At 28.9% G+C, this 23,158-nt stretch overlaps 2 protein-coding genes across 4 annotated transcripts; both read left to right on the top strand.

Moving 5' to 3' along the window:
• Nucleotides 1-2,841: 2,841 nt before the first annotated feature.
• LOC120091362 lies at nucleotides 2,842-4,332 on the top strand. The gene has a single exon (XM_039049360.1). It carries the CDS (start codon nucleotides 3,524-3,526, stop codon nucleotides 4,004-4,006), a length of 483 nt encoding a protein of 160 aa, XP_038905288.1. The 5' UTR covers nucleotides 2,842-3,523; the 3' UTR covers nucleotides 4,007-4,332.
• Nucleotides 4,333-14,236: 9,904 nt separating this feature from the next.
• LOC120089748 (E3 ubiquitin-protein ligase RHF2A-like) lies at nucleotides 14,237-22,445 on the top strand. Of its 3 annotated transcripts, none has more exons than XM_039047128.1 (9): nucleotides 14,237-14,378; nucleotides 14,914-15,054; nucleotides 15,236-15,282; nucleotides 15,633-15,695; nucleotides 15,784-15,892; nucleotides 15,976-16,349; nucleotides 16,433-16,540; nucleotides 16,759-17,097; nucleotides 22,079-22,445. In XM_039047128.1, exons 2-8 carry the CDS (start codon nucleotides 14,923-14,925, stop codon nucleotides 17,039-17,041), a joined length of 1,116 nt encoding a protein of 371 aa, XP_038903056.1. In that variant the 5' UTR covers nucleotides 14,237-14,378; nucleotides 14,914-14,922; the 3' UTR covers nucleotides 17,042-17,097; nucleotides 22,079-22,445. The 3 variants fall into 3 exon arrangements, with proteins under 3 accessions (XP_038903056.1, XP_038903054.1, XP_038903055.1); XM_039047126.1 differs by lacking the exon at nucleotides 14,237-14,378 and adding an exon at nucleotides 14,385-14,617; XM_039047127.1 differs by lacking the exon at nucleotides 14,237-14,378 and adding an exon at nucleotides 14,385-14,617 and having other exon boundaries at nucleotides 21,989-22,445.
• The last annotated feature ends 713 nt before the right edge of the window (nucleotides 22,446-23,158 follow it).

The raw sequence follows: 23,158 nt of genomic DNA, 5'->3' as shown, positions 1-23,158 counted from the left end.
AACAATTGCAAATATGACAATCATATCCAAAGCACTAATAAATATATTACAATGCAATAAAATTGGTAAAATTTAAATCCCACTTTCATGGTATGTTAGTGTAGATCATATCACTAATAAAAGTTTATCAATAATATAGTTTATCACTAATAGATTTGACTATATTTACAATTATATTACTATCCGCTACGATTATCTACAAATAAATAACAATAAAATTTTGTTGAACTAAAATAAATATGAACCACTCAAATAACTTAATTAAAATGTTTTAAACAGTTATCATAAAAATGAAGTTGAATTTTAAAAAATAAAATTGCAACTAAATAACAACAATTTGATTAAATACATGATAATGGGTTTGTCTTATAAGGCCACGTTTTCTTCATGAAAATGAAAACCAATCAATGAAAATATCAACACGACTCAACTATATTAAAAATATTGTATTTAACCAAAATGTCAAAAGTTTGAATCTTTCACTCTTGTCAAATTAATAATAATAGTAATAAATGACACTAAGATTTCATTTGATAATAGTTTGTTTTATTTTGTTTTTTAACCCAAAAAAAAAAAGTGCTCGTTTTCATACTCTATCTACTATACTTGTCAAACTAATAATAATAATTAAAGAAAAAAAAAACGACCCTAAGATTTTATTTGATAACAGTTTGTTTTATTTTGATTTTTAACAAAAAAAAAAAAAAAAAAAAAAAAAAACTCGTTTTCATCCTCTATCTACTATAATTTACATATTTTATAAATAATAAATTTATAAGATTTGGTTTCGATTTTAAGAATAGAGTAGATAATAAAACAAATAAATTCAAAGGGAAAAATAGTAATATGAGCTTATATTTTCAGTGCACTTACTAATCTATATTAAAAAAAAAAACAAAAAACAAAAGATTAAATCTCGTGTAATAGCCCTTTGGTTATCAGCTTAAATTTCCTTAAAAAAAAAATTAGTATTATAAGCTTAAATTTAAAAAGCAATAAATTGAGACTCGTGTAATAATATTTTGGGTTTTTAGTTGTTGTTTTAACAAATTAAGCTTATATAGATAATAATTCTACTTTATAAGTTCGTTTGTTTTGTTGTTACTTTATACCAATGTTTGAAAAATCAAAGTCAACTTTTGAAAACTAAAAAAAAAAAAAAAAAAAAAAAAAAGTTTTGAATTTGATTAAAAACTCAAATATATTTTTTAAGAAAAGTAAAAACCACACTAAATAAATTGGTATGAGATAGTTTCTAAAATAGAAAACTAATGGTTATTATATGAGAATTAATTATCTTATTTCAATAAACAAATGAATAGATAGAATTTTTTGAAAAGGACAGAAAAAACTTTAAATTACAAATTTAGTCAAAATTATAATTTTGTTATATGGTTTAAAAGTTCACATTTACTCTTGTTGATAAATCTTCCAAAATAGTTCTTATGTTTGATAATCCCAAAAGATTCACAAATGTCTTAACAAAATATAAGGATGAAATTATAACTCTCTAAATTATAGAGATTAAATAAGAATACGGTCATTTTTAACTCTAAATTTGACACATGTATCAATTTTAATCACAAACTTTCGATTTCATCAATATAGACTTCAAACTTGATAGATTATATCAAATTTAACTACAAAATTTAAATTCCATCAATTTAAAATTCTAAATTGAATAATTGTATCAATTTATACTCTCTATTAAGTCCCATTAGGGTTAAAATCTATACATCCTATCAAATTTGAAGTCTAAAGTGTTTAAATAAAAAATTTAAGACTGAAATTTAAATAATCCGCTAAGCGGTTAAATTAAATACATTTTCCCCAAACCATAGAGATTAACTTCATTATTTAAGGGGAAAAAACACAAACAAACTACCCAATTTTAATATATAAACCATGAGAGAGAAATTAAAAAAGAAAAGAAAAATAGTGAAATTTAACTATTTATAATTCTTTTTAAATTGATGAATACACATTAACATTAAAGTCAAAAAATAAGTATTTAATAAAAAAAAAAAAGTTGATGTTAAAAGTATAAATCTTGAAATTAAAATAGAACTCAAATCTCAATAGTAAAAGTTTAAAAAATCTGAAATTTAGTAGCTAAATTGAAACCAAACTCAAAACTTATAGTGTATTTGGAATACATTTTCAAGTATTTAATTAAAAAAATAAGTCATTATGAAAAATAAAAATAAAAACGGTTTGACAACCATGCAAAATAGTTTTTAAAATGTATTTTAAACTATTTTTATTAAGAGTGTTTAAATAAAAATGAGTTGTTTGAAAAACATATTTTTCTCAATTAAATCTAAACGGGCCCTTAATAAATGACATAAAAAAAAAAGGAAAATTGTTTTAATATCAAATTACTGAAAATATTTAAGCAAAATGTCATAGTCTACCAATGATAGATATTGATAAACATCTATTAGATAGATGATAGTAGTGCATTACTATCTATTAATGACTATCATTAATATACAGTGACATTTTGTTATATTCATAAATATTATGGTTCATTATTAAGAAACTGTTTTTTAAAAATAATTTTAGTAAATAAATAGAGAGAAAGGAAAAAGGATATAGATAAAGAAAGATAAAGATTAAAATAATATATATTTTTTAATTAAAAAAATGAATATTCTCCTCCAATAAATATTCTGGTTCATTATTATGAAACTGTTTTTTTAAAAATAATTTTAGAGAAAGGAAAAAGGATAGAGATAAAGAAAGATAAAGATTAAAATAATATATTTTTTATATATATATAAAAAATGAATATTGTCCTTCATATAATTGCCCAGCTTGACTTGACTCTTATCTTTGTGTAACCAAATTAAGTTTATGTTAGTTTGAAAAAACAAAATTCCTTGTAATGAAAATGCTTCTCTGTAATAACCTCTCCCATTTTTCTCTCCTTCTTCCATTTTCCTTCAAAATTTCCTCAACAGAACAAAAAAATCTCCTTCTCTCTCTCTCTCTCTCTCTCTTCTTCTTCCCCATTTATAGGATCTCAACTCCATTCTCATCCACACCCATTAATTTCTTCTCTCAATCTCTCAATTCCTTCAGATTCCGCCGCCGTCATCTTCGCCTTCCTCCGCCTCTCTTATTCCTCCCCCTTCACCCCCTCCCTCCTCCGGGCCTGGATTGCTGCTTCCCGGCAACTCCACTCCGCGGCCTCCGCCGCCCTCGTTTATGATCGCTTTCTCCAATGGCTCCTCCTGCTTCATTCGCTCTCTGTTAGCTCACGGAAACCTTCTTTGTGGGAGGAGGAATTCGCGCCTTTGATTTCATTCATTTTGATTCTTTGTTCTTTGTGTTCTCTGTTTGATTCCCTCTCCCACAGGGAACAATTTGAAGATTTTATTCGAATCGATTTTGATTTTGTTTTCTAGGGTTTTTTTTTTTTTTTTTTAAATGGAGGAATTATGGAGAAGGAAGTAAGGGATTTTTCTGGAAATTAGAGAGGAGATTTGAAATCAACATCGACGATTGGAAATACCTAGCAATGTCGAATACGATTATGCTTCGTCCGCCATCGACCAACCGTCGGCAACCATTGCTAACGAGCAAATCTGTTTCTGGAAGTGTCCGGTTCGCGGAAGTAGCTGGTGGTACGACGGCGGAATGTGCCGCCGTGTGTTGTTGTTGTCCTTGTGTTGTTTTAAACTTTCTCGTTCTCGCCATTTACAAGGTTCCGGCTGGACTCTGTCGCCGTGCTTTGAGGACGAAGCGGCGGCAGAGGTTGAAGAAGAAGGGGGCTATTCCAGCGAGGCGTACACGGTTCTCCGGTGGGGGATATGATGAAACGGATATTCAGATTCTTTCGATCGGAAAAACGGTGTACTCGTCGGAACCGAAAGGGCAGAAATCGGAGGAAACGGAGAGGAGAGTGATGGAACTGGAAAAAGAGATGTGGGAGATTTTCTACAGTACTGGATTTTGGAGAAGCCCTTCACAGAGAGATCAAATTTCTTCGATCTCCAAATGAAAAAGAAAGCCATTTTCATCTGTTTTCTCTTTCAACTTTCTCTGCAAATTTTACCGGGAAAACAGAAGGGAAGGAAAGGAAAGGAAAATTTCGCCATCTCCTTCTTCTTCTCGGCTCCGTGGGTTTGAATTTGAATTGATCATTTGGAAATGGTGGTGGTGGGGATTTTATTTTATTTTATTTTATTTTACTTCAAAATTTTATTTATTCATTGAGCATTAAAGTTCTTCGTGTTTTTTGTCATTGTTCTGTAATGGTGTTTGGCTTCCGGGAAAATATTGTACTCATTTCACATGAAAAAAAAGAAGCCAAGATTTGGATTTCTTACATTTGAATTTTTAATTCCGTTTGATTCTATAATCATTTGATTTTTTTATATTTTTTAAAAAATTAAGCTTATATATACAACTTTCCTCAATAATTTAAAAAGTCAGATTTAATTTTTTTTTAAAAAATCAAAGATAAAAAGTGGAATGGTTACAAAGATTATGATTTGTTTCAGGTTTAAATTATTATTATTATAGTATTACCTCTAACTTATAAGTATAGTATAAATATTATGTGATTTTGATAATGATTTTAAATTATATATTTGGTATTTATGAAAGAGATTGTTTATGAAGTTTTATCACGACATTTTTTTTTTACTATTAAGATCAAATCTGTAATTTAATCGAAAAATTACCTTGATTTCTCTATATAAATGTGGTTAAACTCAACGTTTTTTTTTGTCTAATAAGATTGGTTTTTTTTTTGAAGTATGTTTTGCATATTATTCAACTTAACAAATGAAAGAAAACAATGTGCATAACATAAATTCTTATCCAAAAAGTTTTATTCATATAACTTTTGTCATTTCATTTTTGTTTTCATTTTTGTAATATGATTTTTGTTAATTGGTGTGTATTTTTTTCTAGTACGATTAGGGATAGAGAGATTTAGATCACATGTACCTAGTTAAGTTATGTTCGGTTTTGATAACTTGTGTACAACTTATTCATAAAGCATATTTTATTGATTACTATGTTACATTGTATCATAAATTTAAGGTCTAAAGAATGGAAAAAGAGAGATATTTAATGATAGTTATGTGGCTTTTTTTCCTTATTTTAAAAACTGAACATTCTCAACGTTTGATATTTAATAATATTTATATTTTTAGATAAACAATGGTTTGAATTCAATTCAAAATAGTCCTATAACTAAAAATATAGTTCAATGTGTTAAAACATTACTACTTACCTATTTTCAAATAAATTCTAAATAATATATATATACACACACGACATACAAACATATACCGATAACAATAATTTAAATCATAAGTTGTACCTCCATGCATAAAATTAAAAAAAGAAAATCAAAGTTGTCAATAGAGTTAACATTAGACTCATGTTACATGGTTAAACTCATAATTAATAAGAGTGTGCATCGAACTATTCAATCGTCGTCTATATTATATGTAGTTAGATTTGTGCATTCTTATTTATTATTATTATTTTACATGAAATTGTTTGGCAAGATGAATTTAAGCTAATTTTTCTTTACTCAAATTTGTATAATCTATATTTAATTTGTTAGATTATTACTCGTGAGTTACATTAGATTTAAATCTCTAGTCAAACTGTGAAGATTAATAACATAAGAAAACATTTGTTCAATCGAACTTAGCTCGATAGTAATTAACATACAATTCATTTCACATTTCGAAGTTTGATCTTTTGTCCGTAATTATTATACAATATATATATATATATAATATAAAGTTTCATAATATAGGTGAACCTACATGTACTTGGGAAGGATAGGCAAAGGCATTTAAGAAATGCAGTTCTCTGCCCTCCATGTGGTCTCTCAATGGTCATTTTCCAATCTGAAAAAAAAAAAATGTTTCCCTCAGGTGCTTCTCTTGGCTCTTCCAATGCCATGTATTTTCTCCTTTGTTTGTATTATTATTTTTATGTTTCTTTCTTTTTCAAAAAATTTATCAAAAACACACACACAAATATATTTGAATCCAACCGTTATAAGAGTGAAGTTGAACTATTGACTTTGAAAATGGTATCTGGTGCCTAATCTGTGAAACTATGTTCGAGTTGGCAAAATTATATGAGGATATATTACAACTGTCGTGTGTACTAACTATTCATTTTGTAATGTAGAATAACAAATACGTACATATGTTTTTAGTTTTTGGTATTGTTTTAAAAAGTTATCAAAGTTAAATACGTAACGAGAAGAAAAATTATTGTTGCTTAATTATATCAATCCATTTTTTTTTGGGTGAATGAGTCAATAGATAACTAAAGAGTAGACACTCGTTTAATGTGTTTACTATCTATCTTGTATTTCTTAATGCTTCGACTTTTGAATCACGTTTTTTTATTAAAGACGTTGTTGGATGAATAACAAAAAGATTGAAAATATACTTTAATACATAACCAAATGCAAGACATTACATGAAAAGACTAGTTAATTTGAAAATAATATGTTAATCCAATTATTTGGAGTGAATTTCCTTTTATGTAAAAATAATATGATTTTATGTTAGTATAAAAATGAGATTTATTTTTTTAAAATAATAATAAAATCATCCCTCTCATTTATTTTGAATTTTTTTAAAAATTGTGTGGAGTGAAAATTTGAATTGTTGACCTTTAAAATGATACTAAATATTTTATTCATTATACTATGTTCGAATTCACGCCATGACTATTATTATTATTGACGTTTGTTTTTATCCCTTTTCTATAGTAATTTATTTACAAATATATTTGGTGTGACATTCTTTACTTTGTTTGTTTGTTTTTTTTTTCTTAATTGTCATTATGTTTTTTTATCGAATTAGTTTGAGTAATTATAAATTTTTCAAACATATTTAAATTGAATTGGTTTGGAGTAGTTGATTTTGAAGCATTTGTTTTGATTTATTTTTGAAAATCAATGACTCTTCATAAAAAATATTAATGGTTTATAATCAAAATATTTTAAAGTGTGAATTTTCTTTTCTGTTCAAATACATTTTTAAAATCTCAAACAAATATTTCTTCAACTTGGTGGATATTTAAACAAATATCGAACAATAGACGATAAAGACTTTTAGAAGGGAAAAAACAAGGTAATAAATAAGAAAATTAAAAAATATATTTTTTAGACTTAAAATTAACAAATATTTACAAGGTCTAATATATGATTGAAAATCATATATTTAGCGATAAAAATAATTCATAATTATTGTATTTTGATTTTTGTTTTGGGGGGGGGNTTATATATTTCAAGCTTGATTTTAAAAATATGATTTAAGATATAATTCTATATTGTGTTTTATGTTGAATGTACAGTTGCTAATTTAATGACAAAAACAAGTTGGGTTTTCATATATAATCTAAACATCAATACGGGTAAATTTTTAAGAGATCAAGAGCACATGTCTCCTCAAATAACGATACTTTACCTTCATGTATATTGGTCTTCATTAAATATATAAAAAAGTATACTATATATTATCTCATGTAAAACCTATAGTAATATGTTGCTTCAACGGTTTAGTCTTGCTCCATCTCTGTGCAAAAACAGTAGTGACACCTCATTGTAGACATGACAGTGACAGGGCAATCAATTCAGTCTATTGAATCTTTGGAACTTAATATATTCTTCTGTCGACGTTGGTGATGGGACGACACACTGACGTCGTTTGACTCCTTTTTTTATAATTAAATTTATTTCGGTTTGAAGTTATATGTGTATATATATATATATATCAACCCACAATTCCATTTTGAACTCTCTCAAAGTATCTCTAGCTCTCCCAAAATTCTTCAACACTCTCTCAAATTTCTCCCGACCTTTCTCAAGCTCTCCCAAAATTATACCAAACTCTCTCACATTTCCCTAAAAATATCTCAAATCTTTCTTCATTTTCATTTTAAAGGTAAAAATCTCTTAAAACAATCTCAACATTTTCACTTTAAGGATACATTTTTTATTTTGATATTTTTTCAGTTGTTGATCATGAATGCATGTTTACATATTTTTTTTCTGTTTATGTTTACATATCTTTTAACTATTTTTTTTTTAGATATTATGGATAATACTAATATGATTTTTCATCTTATACAACAACTATATCTCAATATTCTTCTATTTCCCCTCCATTATTATATTGAAAGAAAGGTAATTGTTTATTTTGTTTAGTATACAATCATACATGCTTTATCTTTTTTCTTGTACAAGTATATATATTTTTTTAATCTATTTCCCCTCCATTGTATGATATCTTTTATCTTCTACATTTTTGTTTAGTTTTATTTAGCTTCTTTTTATAATATAATTTTTTTAAAAAAAAATATTGGATATTATGCATAATATTAGATATCTCAATCTTGAAATATAATGTATTTACTTTGTTTAATATATCCAATATTCTTCTAATATATTTACTTGGATCAACCTTGACTTTATTGTAAAGATATTATGAGAGTTTGCACTAGATATAAATCAATTTGACTAGAAAAATGGAAAAAAATAATTTTGTTTTATCGTGTATGAGATATAAATCAATTTCACTCAAAGACGAAAAACTCAATTATTTATTGTGTGTGAGGTATAAATTTAATTGAACAATGACTAATAATACGTATAGATAAATTTAATCTTCTTCTCAAATCATCTCGTAGACATATGACATGACAGTACACATCTACGTCCATGATGCAACCTTCGATGATGTTTGCTTTGTATTCAACAATTCCATCATTTGACAATCTAGGAATATACAATATGGACATAGGTCAATCTCTCGTAATCCATTTGGGTTTGTGATCAATATGTGACACATCCATCACATAATGAGGATATTGATGAAGGTCAAACATATACAGGTTTATAGTAATCGTGAACGTTCTAGGCGTGATTGAAGTGGATCATCTTCCAATAATGAATAGAAGCATTTTGCTTTCAATGTTATATTCAATTAACTCATTTTATATAATAGTTCAAGCATAAAAAATTAAATGGTGTTTTAATTGTTTCACTTGAGATTAATTTAAACAATCATGAATTATAAATAAAACAAATAAAATTGATCAACTAAACGGTTATTACCGATACTCAATGAAATCTATCTTTTTAAATAATTTTTAGCACATTTTATTTTTTCAAATACTTTAAAAACCAAAATCAATAATTCTTCCCTTGAAAACAAAAAATATGATATGGAATTGATATTGATCTTCTATTATTTCCCTTAAAAACCTCACCTATTAAAAGAATTCAACTTCAAAACTAATCGTGTAACACAATAATTTTACATCTCACCTAAAATCATATACCAATTTATTTTTATTTTTAAATGACATAATTTGCAAAAAGAAAAAAAAATGGTTTCGTATTCCTTAAAGATGGAAGGTACAAAATATAAAAAGATTATAATTCCGGTAGAAATTTGAGAGAGTTTGAAAGAATTGGAGAAAAATTTGAGAGTTTGATCGAATTAAGGAGAAATTTGAGAAAGTTTGAGATAATTAATGAGAAATTTGAGAGAGTTTGAAAGAATTAGGGAGAATTAGGGATAAATAGCGAGTTGATAATTTTGTGACTTAAAATTGAAATAATAATTTTATTATTTAAGGAAAAAAAGACAAGTGGGCATAAGACGGGTTCAATCTCTTCTAGACTAAAGCAAGGTCTACTGAGTTGGATAAGCGTTTTAATCTCTTCAGAAGACTGAATACCAACCAGTATTTTGAAGAAAATGAATCCAATAAGACAAAAAAAAAAAAAAAAAAATCCACAATTTTGCAATAATTTTCGAGAGTTCGTTTCTTGCAAATAGTTTTGGATCTTTTATAAAATTATTTTACCTCAATCATTAATAAGTTAAATTTATTTTAGTGTAATTAGTATTCTTTAATAAATATATTTATAACAATGCACTAAAAATTATATTTATATGATGGTTAAGTTACAAGTCTAGTTATTAAAATTTGAAAATCGTGACCAATAAATTCATAATTTTTGTTTTACTCTAGTCTCTTCAAAATTTCTATAAATTACTTTAGTTTTATATTTCATAGATATTATAAATATGAGAAACATTTAAAAAGTAACTGTTTTACAAGATCATCAATAGATTTCTATCTATTTGAACTTTAAATTTTAATTTTTTTTAGCTAATTGATACATCAATTTAAAAAATACGTTAAATTGTACATATTAAGCATAAAATTACATTTAATGTGCAATATCACATTTAATTTTTAATATCTTCAAATATGTAAGAGACATGTTAGATAAAAATTTGATCTTTTAGAAATATATTAAACACAAAAAACAAAATTCAGATACTTCTTAAATATTTTTTAAAGTTTAATAATAAATAAACATAAAAATAATTATTGGTTTAAACATTTATCGACTTCTAACGTTATATAGATTTGTGCCCTCATTGCAGATCCACCAATGATATCTATACACGTGTATATAAATAATTAAAATTAAGATTATAGAATTATAATGTATTATTGTTTAAGTGGTAGATTGTGATGGATTTGATTTGGGTAATTTAATATTATTCCCTTCCAAAATGGTGGATTTTGGTGATACCTACAGTCATGCATTGCTGGCATTGTCAAGCCAATCATTGGTTACCACTAAAGATGAATACTTTTAAATAAATACTCTCTAGTAACTTCTATATATTAAATTAAATTAAAATGTTAAATATTTTGTAATAAATTTCACCTTTTTTTTTTTTATATAATTTATTGATAGCAGAGTAATTGAATTTCTGACTTTGAGATAAATAATAAAATACTTGACATAAGTACATTTTAATTATGTCCCAAAAAGTTTAATTTTTAACTTCAGTTTTTAAAAGAATTTAAAACTGAAATTGTTTTTTTTTTTTTTAATAAATATTTTAGGTTAAAATAGAGGATGAGAATTTGGCATAGGAGTAAAATATGTTTATTGTGGCTATTCGTCATAATAATAATAAATATTATTATTAGATTTATCTACGGGCCTATTTTAGTTTTAGATTTGTTTTGTGTTTCACCAATTAAATAAGGCCAGAATATATATAAATAATGTCTAATTTTGGAATGTAACCAAAATACTCCTAAATTTTTAAAGTTTCAAAAACTCCATTAAACTTTAGAAAAATTTTGAAAATACTCGCACTGTGAGTTTTGGATGAAAATCTTCATATTTTGTTTAAAAACTACCCTTAAACTTTTAGAAGTATACAAAATATTCATGAACTAAAAATACTTAAAAAAATGTTTTTACTTTTAGTATACGAATATAAACGATTAACTCCATGTTGCAAAAAACAACTAAAAAGATTTAAAATGTTCTTATCATTAATATAATTTTCAATTTGTTTGATTTTTTCTTTTTTAAGTTTGAAAAGAACAAAAAACTTTAAGCTAAAATATAAATCCCACAAAATCTCGCAAAATTCTTAAATCAAAATATCATCTTAAAATATACCAAAATGATATATATATATTTAAACAGTATTCGGCTATTAACACACTTAACTACTTACATTGTTAATATAAAATTAAACTAACATGGTTAAAATATTTAAGTTCTAAGATCTTTTGGTGCTTCAATTATTCATTTTTTTTTCTTGTTATAATCTATATACATTGGCTAAAATGGACATTTTATTTATTTATTCGAGACAAATAAATATAGGAGAGTTGAAGGGTAATGAAAAAAAAGGGAGAAAATAGAGGGACCGTAGATGAATGAGAGGACATTAACGGTTTCTGTTCACATACGGATAGTAAGGGTATTTTTTTACACTTTTTAGTAAGTGTATTTTTTATATTTTTAGAACTTTTGAAAGTTTTAAGATATTTTTTTACATATAGCATAGACTTTATGATATTTTATATAATTTAACCATTAAATACCTATCTTATAATGTACTATATTATTTTATTAATTATTGTCCATTTCCATTTGGTACGTTAAAAATATAAAATTAAATCAAATTCTCCTTTTGTTAAAATTTTATTAATAACTTTTAACTAGGCTCAGTTTGCTTTATTTATATTTGGTAAGATGAAACTAAAATTTGAACCTACTTGCTATATAGCACCGTTTAAAGACTAATATTACTGTATAGCATCTCTAACTTTGCTCCATCTTTCTTAAAAAAAAAAATGAAAATTTGTTCAAAAACGAAAACAATAAATAAAGAACGAGAATGAAATTTAAAAAACAAGATAAAAATAAAAATATCGATAATTACGAACATATCTTAACTCACATAAAATGTGTAGTATCGACTATATATATTGTTATTGTTAAAATAAAAAAAAAAGAATTATTGATATATATTTAATAATAATTCTAAAATCAATACAGCTTAAAATTGGCTAAGATGATTGATTAGTATTTTCTTTATTAATTAGTATTAAAAAATATTTAATTATAAAAAATATAATTATGAAACTAGTTAACAATAATGCTCATCATTATTATTATTTTTATTTTCATTCATCCCCTAAAATTTAAAAATTATCATTCTTGTACTTTCAACTTTCGCGTATAAGATCATTATACTTTAAATTATATGTACAATAGATTCTTTAAAGTTTAAATGTGTTAAATAGGTCATTCACCTATGTTATTTTTTTTAGAATTTAAAGATTTAATAGATACTAAATTAAAAATTTAGAGTCCTATTAAATATAAAATTTAATATTTTAATAGAACAATTAGTTTGTACAAATTTTGAGCATGCCAATGACCTATCAAATGCAAGATTGAAAATTTCAAAAATTTCAAAAGAGTTTAGGACTTTTAGAAATAAACTTTTAATTTAAACTTAAATTTATTTCTTAATTTAAAACATTGGGTAGAATATACAAAAATAACCCACCTATAAATATATCTATCTAATTTTAGAAACACTTACAAAAACGATTGCTTTATTGCAATAAATGTAAAATCAAATACTTTATCAATTGGTCATTTTATTTCCAACAAAACCCAAATGTTGTTACATACATAAAGGGTTTTTTTTTTTTTTTTTTTTTTGGGGGGGGGGGGCCCCCCCCAAAAAAAGGGTTTTTTTTTTTTTTTTTTTTTTTTTTTTTTTTTTTTTTTTTTTTTTTTTTTTAGGTTTTTTTTTTTTTTTTTTTTTTTTTTTTACTTTTAATTTTTTATAATTAAAAAAATTATTATTTGTTTATTTTTTTAATATAATTTTATTTTTAAGTTCGACGTAGGTGAGATTAGAGAGATTTAAATGATTGATATTTTGATAAAAATATATATCTAAACCAATTGAAATATACGTGTTAACAAAGATCATTTATTATAGAAAATTTGGTGAAAAGGGATATTTAAAAGAAATGTATAGTATATTATATGATGTAATAAATGATTGTAGGCTAAATTTAGGGTATATTTTGGAGTAATCTTGAAGGGATTAAAATCATTTTATCACGCTCAAAATTACTCTAAAATATGGTTTAATTATTCAAAAATAATTTCATACTATTAAATTCAATTGTCCATGCTCCAAATTACTCTAAAATATAGTTTGATTAATGTTCTATTTTGTTCCCCAAACTTTTAAATTTTTTTATTTTAATCCTTGAACTTTGAATATTATTTTATTTTGGTCATTGACCTTTAAAAATGTACGTTATAGTCCCAAAACTTAAAAAAAAGGCTTATTTTGGTCTATGATATATTAAGATTTTGATAACTCTTTAATAAAATGGCGAGGAGACTTGTATTTCTAGAGAACTAAACTATCAAATAAGTTAGTTACGCGAAAAAAAATCTAGAGTCTTAATTTTGAAGTGGCAAAATGGGAGAATTTAAAAGACATTTTTAGTTCAAAATTGTGGTCGTTTAGTATTTTGGTGGGTTGGTGGTTGACATTTTACTTTATCTTCATCTTGTTCAATACATCAAGAGCCTAGTCATTAAAAAATACAAGCTCCTTCACATTTATGTTGAAGGGTTAACATAATTACTCTTTGAAAATTTAAGGACTAAAATGAACATCTTTTAAAGTTTAGGATTAAAATAGAACAAGATTTAAAGTTTAGAGATTATAACAAGATTTAAATCATAAATATTATGGATGTGAAAACTTGTGTTAATAGGTAGTATGCACCAAGATTATTGATGAAAAATGCTTTGTTTTTAGGGTTTGATTATGCAATTGGATTTTTGTATCAATTATGGAAGTGGGTGTGAAGGATGAGACTTTTGAGGTTCTCTCTAATGCTTTGTTGGTGGGTTTGTTTTCCAACACACAAAAAGATTTTTAATTAAAAAAAAAGGTTGAAGAGAGAGAGAAAGAGAGGTTAAAGCAACAACAATCCCATTATTAAAGGTAAAGGGGCATTTGTCTTGTGCCTTGCTTTTCTCTCTTTTTCTCTCTGATTATCATTTTTTCTTCTTCTTTCTTCCTCAGTTGATTCTGGGGTATTAAAGATTTGTTGATATGTTCCCCTAGCAGAGATTTTCTCTGGGTCTGGGGATTTTTTTTGGAGCTCGATCCGATACTTTTTTATGGGTTTTTTTGGTTGAATTTCTTCAACCCATCATCTGGGAATTTTTCAAACAATCAAGGTAAACCCATAAGTTATTTATCGTGATTATTTGATGTGATGTGATGTGATGTGATCTTGAGTTTTTCTTGGATGCCATTTTTCCCGCTCTTTGGTTTCAAAATTGTTTATTGGGACATTGATGATGTAGCCCTTTTTGAGGTTATTTGGAAATCGAATCTTGTTCTAGCTGGTGAATCGGATTTATGTTATTTGTTTGAAGAGAGGGATTGATTAGAACTTGTGAACCCTATTTGTTTTGTTTAGATTTGATCGTGTTGTGTTGTGTTGTGTTAATTGAGTTTTAATGGTTTTTAGATTTTGGAGATGGAGGAAGAGAAGGATTCTGAGAATCGTTTGACATCAGCTGCTGCTTTTGTGGAAGGCGGGATTCAAGAAGCTTGTGATGATGCTTGCAGTATATGCCTTGAGGATTTTTGTGAAAGTGATCCTTCTACGGTACAATGATTAAGCCATTTATCTTTATTGATTGTAATCGTACCTTCTTTTTTCTCGATCTAAAAAGGGGGGGAAGAAAGAAAATACCCAATTATGTCCACAGTGAGAATATTAATTATGAACATTACATTAGTACAATGGAATGACATTTCTTATGATTCTTATGATGTCTTTCATGTAGGTTACTGCTTGCAAGCATGAGTATCACCTCCAATGCATCCTTGAGTGGTATAATATAATTGTTTTTTAATTTTTGAAATGTTACTTTCTTTTAAATTTAACTGTTTGTTTCATACACCTGAGTAGCAACTCCTATTAAGTTTGGTTGTTTTGTTTAATCCAGCATTTTCATTTTTCTAGGGGTTAGAAATCTTGTTTCATGAATCGAATTGTTGCAGTGAGATTGTTTTATAAAATGTATGATGCCTGGAACCTTACTACTTTTGTGTTTCTAGAAAAGTGACTTAATCTGATTATTTCGTTTTTGCTGATTACCAGTTATTGTTGATAATATTGCCAGTTGGGACTTTGAAGAAACTGTACTTGTGAAATTGAATTGATCTTGTTGCAATATGCAGGTGCCAGAGAAGCTCTCAATGCCCTATGTGCTGGCAATCTATCAGCCTGAAGGACCCCACCAGGTTCATTTTTCTGCTTGCATACGATGCATCTGCAGTTCATCCTGTTTTAAATATTATTGGGTTTGTTTACCTGTCTATGTTGTGGCAGTCAAGAGCTGTTGGAGGCGGTTGAACGAGAGAGGAATATAAGGACTACTCCAGTGAGAAATACCGCTGTGTTTCATCATCCAGCTCTTGGCAATTTCGAGTTGCAACATGTTGGTTTATCTTCTAACTTTTATGCTGTTTCAAGTTTTGAAGATATTGGAATTATTTGAGATGATGTTTTCTTCTAATGCAGCTACCTCTGGGCGTTAATAATGCTGAGCTTGAAGAGCGAATAATTCAGCACCTGGCTGCAGCTGCTGCCATGGGAAGGACACATCATATTGGTAGAAGAGATGGGAGGAGTAGGTCATCATCTCATGGACGTCCTCACTTCTTGGTTTTCTCCACTCATCCTGGTGGGCCACCGGAGCATGTCTCGGCCTCTGGAATAGACACTGAGCCAGCTGGTATTACCGTTGCTAGCCCCTCTAGCCCACTAACACCTCGGGGGGATGAACCATCACAGCATATTGCACAGTTTCCGACCATTCAAACTGATCACATTTCTCGCTCAGCATCTGGATCTAACTTTTCAGCCAGTCGACGAGGAGCTTCATCTGGCATTCGGTATACAATTGTTTCAAAATGGTTCCTGTTATGGCTTCTTTGTTGCAAACTTTTTTGTTTTAATAGTGATCCTTCATTCACAGAATCTCCACTAGTGATTCTCCATCTCCAAATCTGGATAGAGCTGGTCCATCTGAATTTCAGTCATTCTCGGAATCTCTAAAATCAAGACTTAATGCAGTTTCCACAAGGTATGCAGTCAAGGAAAAACGTAGAACTTTTGTGTCAAATTTTTAATGGATATAGTTAAGTTTCCAAACTGGATCATGAGCTCGCATGCGTTGTACACATAAAGGACTTATAACTTGCAAGCAAATGTTATGCATATATGATATATGTAATTGTACGTGCATTGATTTAGATGATGCTCATATAATTAAGCTGTTCTAAGAGCTTTTCGGTACTAAAGGTACAAAGAATCAATTTCAAAGAGTACAAGAGGGTGGAAGGAGCGGCTATTCTCACGCAACACTTCCATGTCAGAACTTGGTTCTGAAGTTCGAAGAGAAGTAAATGCAGGAATTGCCAGTGTATCACGTATGATGCAACGTCTTGACACCAGAGAGGATGGTGCTACAAATCAAGGTTCTAATGAGCAGGGTGGCCACAATAGAAGAGAGAGCAACCCAGAGAACTCTTTAAACGAAAGCAGTGCTCCAACTTCTTGTGCTGCAACATCTGCTGAGCGTTAAATCATTACATATTAATTTTGGCAAATGCATCTGACATCAGCATCTTATTTCTGAAGGTGAGTAACAAAACACTATACCATTTAGCTGGCAGTCTGGTTACATACGAGTTCCTCTTAATTTGCATCTTATTGGAGTTTGGTGCCAATAGGTTTGATGCAACCTTGTGATGCATACTGCAACCAGTTTGTTGTTTAAAAATGCTTCCAGTTCTTCCTTCCTTTCTGTCTCCTCCTCCTTTTTTGATTGTTTGTTTTTTTAATATAAAAAAACAAAAGTCGTTTAATAACTGCATGTTGCTAAGTTGCTAACCAGGATATACAAAATTGAGAAAAAAGAAAGTCGTGATAGCAACCCCTCAGGAACAAAAACATGTCCCACATTGAAGACACAAATCTGGGAGGGTAAAAGTAATATATCAAGGGACGATCAAAATTCAAAGGGGAACCATTAAAATGAATCGAAATCTGCACCCTCTTAAGATCCCTTCACCCTCTCCAATTTTCACGTGGTTTCCTAACCAAATAAGACATAGCAAAACTAATTGCCTGCCAAAGGATTCTTCTTTTGTCAGTAAAGAATTGATGCAAAATCACCACTTCCATCTTTCATCATAGTAGGACAGTCCTTATGTGAAGCTGCTGACCTAACAGCTAAGTGACATTTCCAAAGGATGTGACTTTTATCCTTCTGTGTCTTATATAGAGAACACCATTGTTGGCCTAAGGCGATAGGTGAGGACCTATTTACAAATCATGTATCATCCTCCCATATAAGCAACCATCCTCCCACGAGCAATCGACTATCCTAACCTTCTTAACCTTCTAGAACTTGGCATAGAGAATGGGGTGTAGTAGAGGAGGAAACAAGAAAAACTTAGGTTTAGAACAGAATATATTGGAAGATTTAGAATTTGTTTGGTTAGTGATCTGAAAATTAGATTAAAAAAAAAGAAGGGGTTCAATGAAAAACGAGTTATATTTCATGTTTTCAATGTTTTTAAATATGTGTTTGGTAGTAGATTTAGAAATTGAATCCTAATTTAAAAAGTTGTTCAATATAGAGGTGTTCAAAAAATCCGATGACCCGAAAAAATCCAGTCAACCGAACCCAACCCTTCCAGTTTGGGTTGGGTTAATTTGGATATATTGAGAACATAAAAATGTTGTTAAGAATTTTCACTATTTGGATCAAAACAATTTTGCTAAACACAATTTCACTAAATCTAAAAACCAAAAACTAAATTTTAATGCATACTAAATTTTGAAACGTCCCTTGCCCAAATTTGTGATCTTGAGACCTCCCTTTTTTTGAAACATCCCTTGCCCAAATTTGTGATCTTGAGACCTCCCTTTTGGTGGGCACACGACCAATTAGCCAGATGAAAGATGAAACTTGCTTACCTCCACCCCTCCCTTCGTATATACCTTAAAATCTTTGACCGTTGCTAGCTTTAAGACATTGCCTCCTAATTAAAATTCACCCTAGGAGAGTTGCTTTATTTGAGGTGGATCAATGATAGATTCATTCGCTCACAGTGATGTCAGTCAGTCAATGCACCTTTCACATTTCACCTTTCACTGAAGTCATTAAACACCCAATGTTTTAAAAAGCTCAAGGCACAATAAAACGTGTTTTTATTTATGTACTTTTAGGTGCACTTTTTATAAAAATACTACATAAAGAAGAGAAAACTTAGTTGAAGTGAAAATATGGGAAAAAAAAAACCCCGAACACAAGGAATTTGCATTTAAGTGTAGTAAATTTGATTTTTTTTAGTTAATAAAGAAGGAAAAATCCTAATTGTTACTACCTTTTAAAAATAATGAAAAAGCCCTAGGGCCCAAGGCTTTGAGCTTTGGGTCTTCACAAAAGGCGCACGCCTTATTCCATGAGCCTCACCCTTTAAAGGCAAGGATCCAGACCTGTGCCTAGCGCCTAGATGTGTCGTCTTGGAGGGTTTTTCCAAACACTGTAAACACCTCAAGCAAATTGCCCTTAATCACCTCTCAACTTTTTTGAAAGAACAATCGGGGGTGGTGACGACTTGCCTCCATCACTTTAAAAGATTCTTTAGGGGACATTTAGGGCGATAAGTTGGTTATTATAGTTTGTGGGTTATAGTAAGTGGTTTTGTGTTTGGGTTGCAGATTGTTTTAGTCTAGATAGGAAATAGTAAATATGGTAAAAAGAGAGAGGATTGGTAGGAAATAGTAAACACTATAACAAAGAGGGATTTCAAATGGTATAACTGTAGTTAATTGTAGGTTATAGATAGTGGTAAACACCACTATTATATTTGGAGCCCCAAACATGGGGTGAACTAGTCCACTCTACCAACTTCAAGTTGGGGCCCCAAACAACCCCTTAATCTCTCTTTCAAAGTGGAAGGGGATGGGCCCTATGCAAAGGTATTTGTTTGTGTGTTTTGTTTTTTCTTTCTTTTCTTTCCATTTAGAGGAAAACCAAATTAGCATATACATTCTGTGGCGTGAAATCGTAAACCTGATGAAACAAGGGAGTCATGGCAAAATTTCATGTGTAGATACTGTCCACAGCATGAAATTGTAACTGTCTTTTTGTTTTGTTTGTTTTTTTTAATTGAAATTTCAGTGTAGCAAGAGGTATCATGTGAGATAATTAGTTTTGTGCATAGTGAATGTATGTGTCAAACAAATGAAGATTAGTTACGTTAGGAGTTAGATACAGAACTATTGAAAGAGAAGGGAGCAATTGCCATCCCTTGTCTTTTCTGTAGACATTTTTTTTATACATATTTGTTGTGAACTTAAATCTTATAACTTTGTTTGATGATATTAATTAATAATTAAAAACTAACAATAACAGCTTAACTCAGGCTACACAGGCTGTACTTGGACTCTTACCTTCTGTTAACAATTTAAATTTTAAATCACATGAATCTTCCGTTAGAGGATTAAAGTTGTCTTTTGTGATGATTTCCGAACTCTTTTTCAAAAGTATATGTAGATGTAATGAGATGTTATTGATAACTACATTTTATTGGTTTTTGTACATTGTTATTTTTTATTTAGTTGATTTCTCGTGGTTACATTATTTTTTAGTTTTAATCAAATTTTCAATATCTATATTATGATTTTTTATTTCGACTTTGCACAATATAGGTTAGATAAAAGTGGTGGAATTTTAAAAGCTAAGCTTGATTTTGATTTTTGTCATGGTTAGTAACGATTTAATATGATTGTTTAGATTAAAAGTGAAGTCCAAGCAGATTATAAAGTAGAATCTTTTATTTCTTTGTCGACCTTGAAACCATAATTTCCACTTGAAAAAGAACAACCACAAAACTTTGGAGGTTCTGTTAGACTGGAAGTAGAACAGAGAAAATTCAGGCGTGCAATTTTGAGTTTTCTTATCAATCTTGAATTCCTAAGCTCGATTAAAAAACTTAAATCAAACTCAAATAGCAACTAGTTTTGTTATCCTAAGTTGTTTGACTGCCACATTTTAAGAAATGTTTCATTCTTCTTTTTTGTGGGCCTGAAATTAAACTTGATAACTGTTCCTCTATCGAGTTGGCAGTCTGACACTGTGGAGAGGGATGGATAGTAATTGAATGACTGGTGAAGAACAATGAGAGAAAAACTATATGTTGTAATGGTAAAGTGATGAGTTAAGGTTTAGAGAGAAGTCAGAGATTCAGTAAGAGTAGGATTACTTAGTGACAGGACATGAAAGAATCATTGGTTTATTGGAGGTTCCGTCGGCCCAGAATATATATAAGTAGATCAAATTGGAATGGAAGATCAGTTTCAGACATATTTTTTTAATAATAGGGGGTTATGTATCACACATGCATTGGTCACATGAAAGCCTTGGACAACTAAGAGGTTGGGACATTAAAACTGCCGGAAGCCACATGTTGAGATTTGTAGGCTATTAGTACCTGGTAATCATTTTTTGAACAAGAAACAACTTTTGATTGATAGATAAAAAGGAATTTGTTCAAGGGTACAAACTCCCAGGAGGGAACAAAAAATAAAACATGAAAAACAGAGATAAATACAAACAAGAACAACAAAATTCTAAATAGCAAAACTGAAGGCGTTTGGATCTGAAGTGATCTTGCTATCATCACGAGAGAGGCGGGAAGGGTTTTTCGAGACTTCTGCAAGAGAGATCAAGGGGTTAATTTAGTTCTAAAATTGGTTGTAGAGGGCCAAAGTGAGCTTAGCTCAACGGTAGTTAGCATGACTTTTTCTAAAGGTTGAAGATTCGATTTCCCATCCCACAGTTGTACTAAAAAATTGGTTGTAGAGGGAGCAGCGAGAACGTAGGTGTTGGGAATGCAATTCTAGCTATTCTGGTGAGTATGAGATCTGCAATGAGATTTGATTTTCTATAGTATGGAATTTATTGTTACTAATCAAAAGTCGAGCTTTCATTGAGATGATGAAAAAATTCAAAAGGGCAGCTAAAAAGGAAAACCCACTGCAAAAGGAGCCTAAATTGAGATTGGCCTATTATAGAAAAGATCCCCAGTTGTTATCTTTAAGAATAAAAGATAAAGGTAGTTAGAAAAGTTTTTAGACATTGAAATTTTTAGGGAGCTGTGAAGCCTAGCCATATCCCCCACCACCTCCTTGAACGTTCCACAAAGTAGTAAAGAAAGTTGCACTTCCCTCTCATGTCCTGAAATGACAGAGAGCAACAAAAACTATTCTGCACCATACATATACCAAAGAACTTATAATTATTTACTAACAAAAACGAGACGTTGGACCTGTTTGGAATGAATTTGAATATTTTTAAACACCTAAAAAGTCATTCCAAGTAGGCCCTTCATTAGCGATTATAACGTTGACTTTTTTCTTCTGCATCGTCGTTATGGGTTTATGCTTCCGAATTTTGATTAAATGATTAGATGAGCTTGAGTTCTGTTTTATAGGCTGAACTGAATCTGTTTTATAGGCTGTACTTCCAAATCCTTGAGTTCTAAAAATATTGGTCAGATGAGCTTCTCCATGTTCTGGTCTGATGTGAATATGAATTGTCTATCAGGTGAAGTAAACATATATTCTCCAGACCTGATATGCTGAGGAACAGATGCCTTTCAGCCTTTGCTGACAAAAAGGGTTGAAGAATTTCATGTGTAGAGAGTAATGTTGTTGATTGTTGTCTGAACTGAACCAAAAAAGAAAACAAAAAAAAGAAAAAAAGAAAAAAAGAAAAAACCCAATAAGGAAGAAAGAAGAAAAGGGGGAGTTTGGGAGAAAAAGTTTCCATCTGAACAAGTTGTATGTAACTTTTTTCTATACATAAAATACAGTATTTGATGCAAAAACACATATTAGAATCTTGTATGTCTTGGATGGATGGGTTAGTCTTTTGGAATTGAAGTTTCTTTGAATGTTGATATAAAAAAAAAGTGTCAAAACCAACACTCATTTCTCTGATGAGTTTTAATATTCTTTACTATTTTGTTCCTGTCTACCCATTTTTGTTATTACTATCATTTGGTCAAAATTTGGCATCTTACCATTTACTTAGTGGGGGTTAATTTTGATTTTGATTTCCCCTGCCCCCAAAATTTGAGCTTGAATTTGAATAGGTGATAAAAAAAAAAAAAGGTTCTTCTGGAGGTCTGGTTGTAAGTATTCTTGTGATTGGTTTGTTGCAATGGATGTTTCTAGTTCCATTAGATTTTGGCTTTTGGTTGTTTGGATACAATTTTATGATTGGATTTGGAAATTTTTGGGTTAAATTACTTGTTTGATCTGTTTATTTTCATGCTTAGAGTCTAATAAGCCTTTAAATTTTGAAGTGTTTAATAAGTTGTTGAGTTTCAATTTTATATCTAATAGGTTTATTACATGTTCAACATTCCTAAAAATTAAGGAATCTATTATTACATAAAATTGAACTCTGTATTCATCTTTGAACCTTTTTTTTTTTATTTTGGGTAAAAAAGATTTTATATAACTTTCATTGTTGCATCAGATGAGATCGTGAATTTCTTTTTTTTAAAAAAGTTAAAATTAAAAGTTCAAGGCTTATTTTTTTTAAAGGAAAAATATCAATTTATATCGACTAAATTTTAGGATTTGTATCCATTATAATCAAGTATCAATTTAATTTTTG

This window comes from Benincasa hispida, chromosome 11 (genome assembly GCF_009727055.1).
Source record: "Benincasa hispida cultivar B227 chromosome 11, ASM972705v1, whole genome shotgun sequence".
NCBI lineage: Eukaryota > Viridiplantae > Streptophyta > Magnoliopsida > Cucurbitales > Cucurbitaceae > Benincasa > Benincasa hispida.
Note: the sequence above shows the minus strand (reverse complement) of the source record. Positions and strands in the feature narration are given on the sequence as shown.

What these genes read in the sequence shown, in the direction of transcription:
- LOC120091362 (XM_039049360.1), top strand. Translation starts at nt 3,524, where the DNA reads ATGTCGAATACGATTATGCTTCGTCCGCCATCGACCAACCGTCGGCAA.
- LOC120089748 (XM_039047128.1), top strand. Translation starts at nt 14,923, where the DNA reads ATGGAGGAAGAGAAGGATTCTGAGAATCGTTTGACATCAGCTGCTGCT. An exon ending in GGAGCTTCATCTGGCATTCG is followed by an intron (nt 16,350 to 16,432) that starts GTATACAATTGT and finishes CTTCATTCACAG; the next exon opens with AATCTCCACTAGTGATTCTC. An exon ending in CTTAATGCAGTTTCCACAAG is followed by an intron (nt 16,541 to 16,758) that starts GTATGCAGTCAA and finishes TCGGTACTAAAG; the next exon opens with GTACAAAGAATCAATTTCAA.